This window comes from Apium graveolens, unplaced genomic scaffold (assembly GCF_009905375.1).
Source record: "Apium graveolens cultivar Ventura unplaced genomic scaffold, ASM990537v1 ctg5805, whole genome shotgun sequence".
Lineage (NCBI taxonomy): Eukaryota > Viridiplantae > Streptophyta > Magnoliopsida > Apiales > Apiaceae > Apium > Apium graveolens.
The window spans coordinates 49689-55089 of NW_027419108.1; the positions used below are offsets into that span (position 1 = coordinate 49689).

General features: G+C 35.6%; 1 protein-coding gene across 1 annotated transcript; it reads right to left on the reverse strand.

Moving 5' to 3' along the window:
• Positions 1-2177: 2177 nt before the first annotated feature.
• On the reverse strand, positions 2178-4931 carry LOC141702855 (uncharacterized). The gene is made up of 4 exons (XM_074506466.1): positions 4104-4931; positions 3730-4034; positions 3115-3511; positions 2178-2813 (listed from the first exon to the last, which is right to left on the reverse strand). Exons 1-4 carry the CDS (start codon positions 4929-4931, stop codon positions 2178-2180), a joined length of 2166 nt encoding a protein of 721 aa, XP_074362567.1.
• Positions 4932-5401: the final 470 nt, after the last annotated feature.

The window sequence follows — 5401 nt, forward strand, 5'->3', positions numbered from 1 at the left end:
TGTTGAAAAATAATCTTAAACTTATTTTTATTTGTAATAAATTAATAATGTTTTCTTATTTGATTTGTTCAGTTGATGACTTAGTCATGCTGTTAGTGGAGAAATTGTAAGACTCATAATAAGTGGATTAGTAGGAGTTGTTAAACACATTACTAGTTTTCCTGATTTATAGCTATAGTACGTTAGTTTCTTTCTATATATATTGTATCATTAATTAATGAAAAAGTAGGTCTTTTGGTGTGCAAATCTGTGTGTGATTTGTGTTTTACTAGTGAGAAGTAAACAAATATATACTTATGTATATATAATCAGTTAAAATTCTACAGAAAACAGGTCCAGATTCTCTTTTGAAGAACAAATTTTTAAGTTACGAGTAATGGAAAATTATGAGGACATAGCATCTGATTTTTGGAATATTATCGTTTTTATTTTCCACATCTTTTCATTTACAGGTGTGCGTAGATCAACTGGCAGAAATTGTATCCCATTGGAGTACGAAAAGTCATTATTTGTTCCAATCAAGGACTAGGAATAAAAAGGATAAGATAGACAGAAAGAGATCTATCTATAAATGAAACCAAATGTTGAGGTTATTCGAGAATGCTTAACACGTCTTTTTTACACCAGGAAACAGAATGAACTCAAGTATATGCTAAGTACAACACGTAGAAGACCTTGAACTTCTTTCAAGTCCCTACCTAGATTGTGTATTTATAAAGTGAAAATCCTGGTGAGTTGTTCATCGTCAAGCAAATGTACTAATGTATTACGGGGCAATACTCCACTGGCAGTAGCTACTAAAACTGCGGATTGTGAATACTGACTTTCACATGGCAGATTAGTGATTAGCTCACCGCCAAGGGAGATTTGCCCCGTAATTCAGCTATACTAATTAATGATCATAAATTCATCTCTTGATTCATATCATGTCATAGAATGTCCTCCTTTATAAGAACTTTGCATCTGCTTCTACATTAAAAAAAAGACGATTCCTTTACATATTTATAATGATCTGTTTTACATATTAATGTACATCTCATCTCTTGTCTTTGTTAGGAGAGTAACTCAGTTCTTCGGCTCTCTTGTAAGCATCATACTATAGTGCTAGTAATAGTAGTAGCAATCTTAACTACAGGACTAAATTCTAACATTTGGATGTAGGATAATAAGAAAGGTATGCTATATTAATTAAGATTTATATTATTCTTTTTTAGCATTTGCAGACTATTTGAAGTAGGAAAGGTGGAAATATTAACCACCAGTTAACCTCCTTATACATTTTTATGTTTAGGAAGCTACATTAACGAAATCAAACTACACTCAAACCTTGATAAACGAATACACTCGGGATCCACAACCAGCTAGCTCAGCTGGTACGAGCTAAATGAAAATACACCTAAAGGGGGGTGAATAGGTGATTATGGCTAACTAAGATTAGTTTTAATTTTACCTGATAATACTACAAGAAAAACGCGATCATACAACACCCATCGGACAACGCTTGGCCAAAAAAGTGTTGCCCAGAATTTTTATACAACAGTTTTTCAAAAACCAAAAAACAGGTGTTGGCTGATATATATTACTACAAGCAAAATAAAACTGTTGTCTAGTAAAACAAGTCAGACAAATCTTTTCATAAACCTGGTGTTGTGTGAATGACAAACTTATAGCATTACCACAACACTTTAAAATCCATTGTCTAGTTCTTAGAGGCAGACAACACTTTCTAACTTCATGTTGTGCAGGTGAGTAAGTTTGCACAACGGTTTTCAAATGATGTGTCTGAAAGATATTGAGACAATGTCTCAATTAACAGTTGTAAAAATGAAACAAGTGTTTTTTCTGTTGGTAATTTAAGATGGTGTCAAACAACGTACAAGTATAAGTGTTGTCTGAATTAAAAATGACATACAAGTGTTTTTCTATGTTGTAGATTATACTTTCAGACAATGGGCTAACCGATAAAACCGTTGTCTTACTCTGGTATTTTTTTTAAAAACATTACCAGAAACAAGGTAAACCTGTCAAACCAAAGGCAACAAGAAAAACCACCCAAACCAGATGCAACAAGCAAATCAACCAACAATCAAGAACTGAAAATAGATAACAGAACCAAGCCAAAGTTATTATGCATGTTCATACAAAGTATAGTAATTGAAAGGACAAATAAAAATACTTCAAGAAAGTTGAATTAGTTCATCAACATCATGCATGTAATTATCCATGTCATCACCACTATCATCTATCTCGGGAAAATTGGGCATGAAACAGTCATTCTCGAGTTCCACTTTGACGGATTCCTCATCTGCATCATCATAATCTTCATGGTACTTTTTCTCGGGCAATTTCAACAACACCGACCATAATTTTTCAGAGGGATCGTCGATATAACAAACTTGTTTAACATGTTTTGCTAAAACAAATGGATCATTCAAAAAACCCAACCTATTCAAATTAACCGATGTATATCCCAAGTCATCAACCTTAATCCCTTTGTTTATATCTACCCAATTGCAAAGAAAAATAGGGACCCTAAAGTGATTATAGTCCAACTCCCAGATACTTTTTATAACTCCGTAATATGTATGTGATATGTGCTCAATATTTTGATCATTACCCTGCACAACCATTGTGTCTACTTCTACACACACACCACTGCATTGAACTTGACGCATATCATCACGATCCTTGGTACTAAAGGTAACACCATCCATTCTGTAGCCACTGAATGTAGTAACATCCTTGTTGGGCTCATCTGTAATCCACCTTATCTCGGCCGATATCTCTTTTTCATCGGCCAAATTTGAAGCAATCTGAAAAAAGGAATTCAAATATGTAAAATAATTCAGGTGAGGTAGTAAGTTGTAAAACAGTGGGAAAAAATACATCAAACAACGCACGTAATACCTTTTTCATCATTTTCATGTTCCGGATATTTTGTCATTAAAAAGGCCATGTGTTCACTGCATTTAAAGATAAGACAATATAAGTTGGTTGAACTAATGACAGAAAATATATATACAATTTTTCAAGTAAAGAGAGAGAAAGTGTAAGAATTTACTCAATATATGGCATAACAGCAATGGTATTTTGTAGAACACATAAATGTGCTACTTGCAAATCAGTACAGCTGGGGGTTATAATCGTTGCACCGGATAATGGCTTGCAAATAGAATCCTTGGTATGCCTGCCTTTTTTTGCTACCCCAATTGTCACTTCTTCATTATCCACCAAACATTCAACTGCCTCTTCTGCAATATAGGCCTCAGCGATGCAACCTTCTGCACGAGCTCGATTCCTTATATATCCCTTGAATGTCTTCATGTATCTCTCAAAAGGATACATCCACCTAAGGAAAATTGGTCCACAAAACTCGACTTCTCTTACAAGATGAACCGAGATATGAAACATTAAATCAAACAACGAGGGAGGAAAGCATTTTTCAAGCTGACAAAGAGTTTCTACCAGTTGCGATTGCATTTTCTCCAGCTTATCCACCTCAATAACTTTACTACAGATCACTTTGAAAAATAGACAAAACTTGATAATAGTGTTCCTGACCTATTTTTGTAGTGACGAGCGAATCGCAATTGGGAGCAAGTGATACAAAATCGTATGGCAGTCGTGAGATCTCATTGCAGTCGTGAGATTTCATTCCGGTAAGACGAAGATTTTCCATTGAAACCAGGTTCCGAATATTAGAACAAAAACCATCAGGCAACTTCATACCAAGGATGAGCAAACAACCTTTTTTCAGAATGGGTTAGATTCCAAGATGCCAATGGTAACTTCTCCGTTTTACCCGGAGTTTTTGGCCTTAGTTCTGTTCTAATCCCCATTTCAGCCATGTCAATGCGCACAGATTCCTTGTCTTTCATCTTTTTTGGTATATTAAGCATCGTACCGAGTAAAGATTCACATATATTTTTCTCGATGTACATCACATCGAGAACATGTCGAACCGGAAAAAATTTCCAATACTCAATTTCAAAAAATATAGAAACCTTCTTCCATACAGGTCGAACATCACCTTTCTTCAATCATGGTTGGCATTGTGTTTTACCATAGACATGTCTCTTTAAATGTTGCACTCTTTCAAGTACCTCCTCTCCGGTCAATGGAACTGGAGCTATTTCTTTTTCTACGGTGTAATCAAAATCTTGTTTCTTCCGACGATAAGGATGATGACGGGGAAACCACCTTCGATGCCTCATGACCACGCACTTACGATAATTGACAAGCCTTGTAGCTTTTTTTTGATCAACACAGATAGGACAACCATTATACCCTTTGATTATATTTCCTGACAAGTTACCATAGGCTGGATAATCACTAATAGTCCATAACAAGATGCCTCTTAGCAAAAACTGCTCATTTTTGTAAGCATCGTACACTTGTTTCCCATGCCACAACTTTTTTAAATCATCTATAAGTGGTTGAAGAAACACATCAATATCATTTCCGGGTTGAGTCGATCCAAATATCAACAAGCATAGCATTATATACTTTCGTTTCATACAAAGCCATGGTGGAAGATTATAAATTAACATCAAAACAGGCCAACATGAGTAATCAAGATTACAGCTACGAAAGAGATTGAACCCATTAGAAGATAGATCTAATCGTAAGTTTCTAGGATCTGAAGAAAAATCTGGCCACCTTACATCGACTTCCTTCCATGTTTGTGCATCAGCAGGGTGTCTCAATTTACCATCCTTTAACCTTTTCCTGTCATGCCAAGTCAAGTCCTTAGATGTCTGAGGTGAGTTGAAAAAATTCCTCAGACGTGGTATTAATGGAAAATACCATAAAACCTTGGCAGGAATCCCTTCCAATTCATCTCCTTTTTTGTTTAACTTCCATCGAGAGGCTTGACAAATGCGGCACTTCGTCTCATCTTCATCTCTCTCCACGGTATAGTAAACAATCATTCGGACATACGTGTATTTTTTCATACTCCATTCCCAAGGCACACAAGCTTTTTTTAGCTTCACTGAATGAAGAAGGAAATGTGTTACCTTGTGGAAGCATAGACCCGACCAAAAGTAGCATTTCAGAGAAGCAAGTATCAGATATTTCATATTTTGCTTTCAAGTTATAAAACTTTACCAAACTCTTCATCTTAGTGTATCCTTCACATCCTGGATAACGAGGTTCATATTCAGATTGAATATGGTTAAACATTTCTGAGGAGTCCAGGGATACATCATCATTTCTACCGATTAAGATTTGATCTACCGATTCTGAACTCTCTGTCCCTTCAGTGGTAGGCTCACCTCCTTCTGTATTGCACTCTCCGTGCCAAATCCAACACTTGTACGTTTGATCGATACCATTGAGTGAAGAAGATGAAGAAATCGAGTCAAGAAATCAAGTGAAGAAGATGAAGAAATCGATTCAA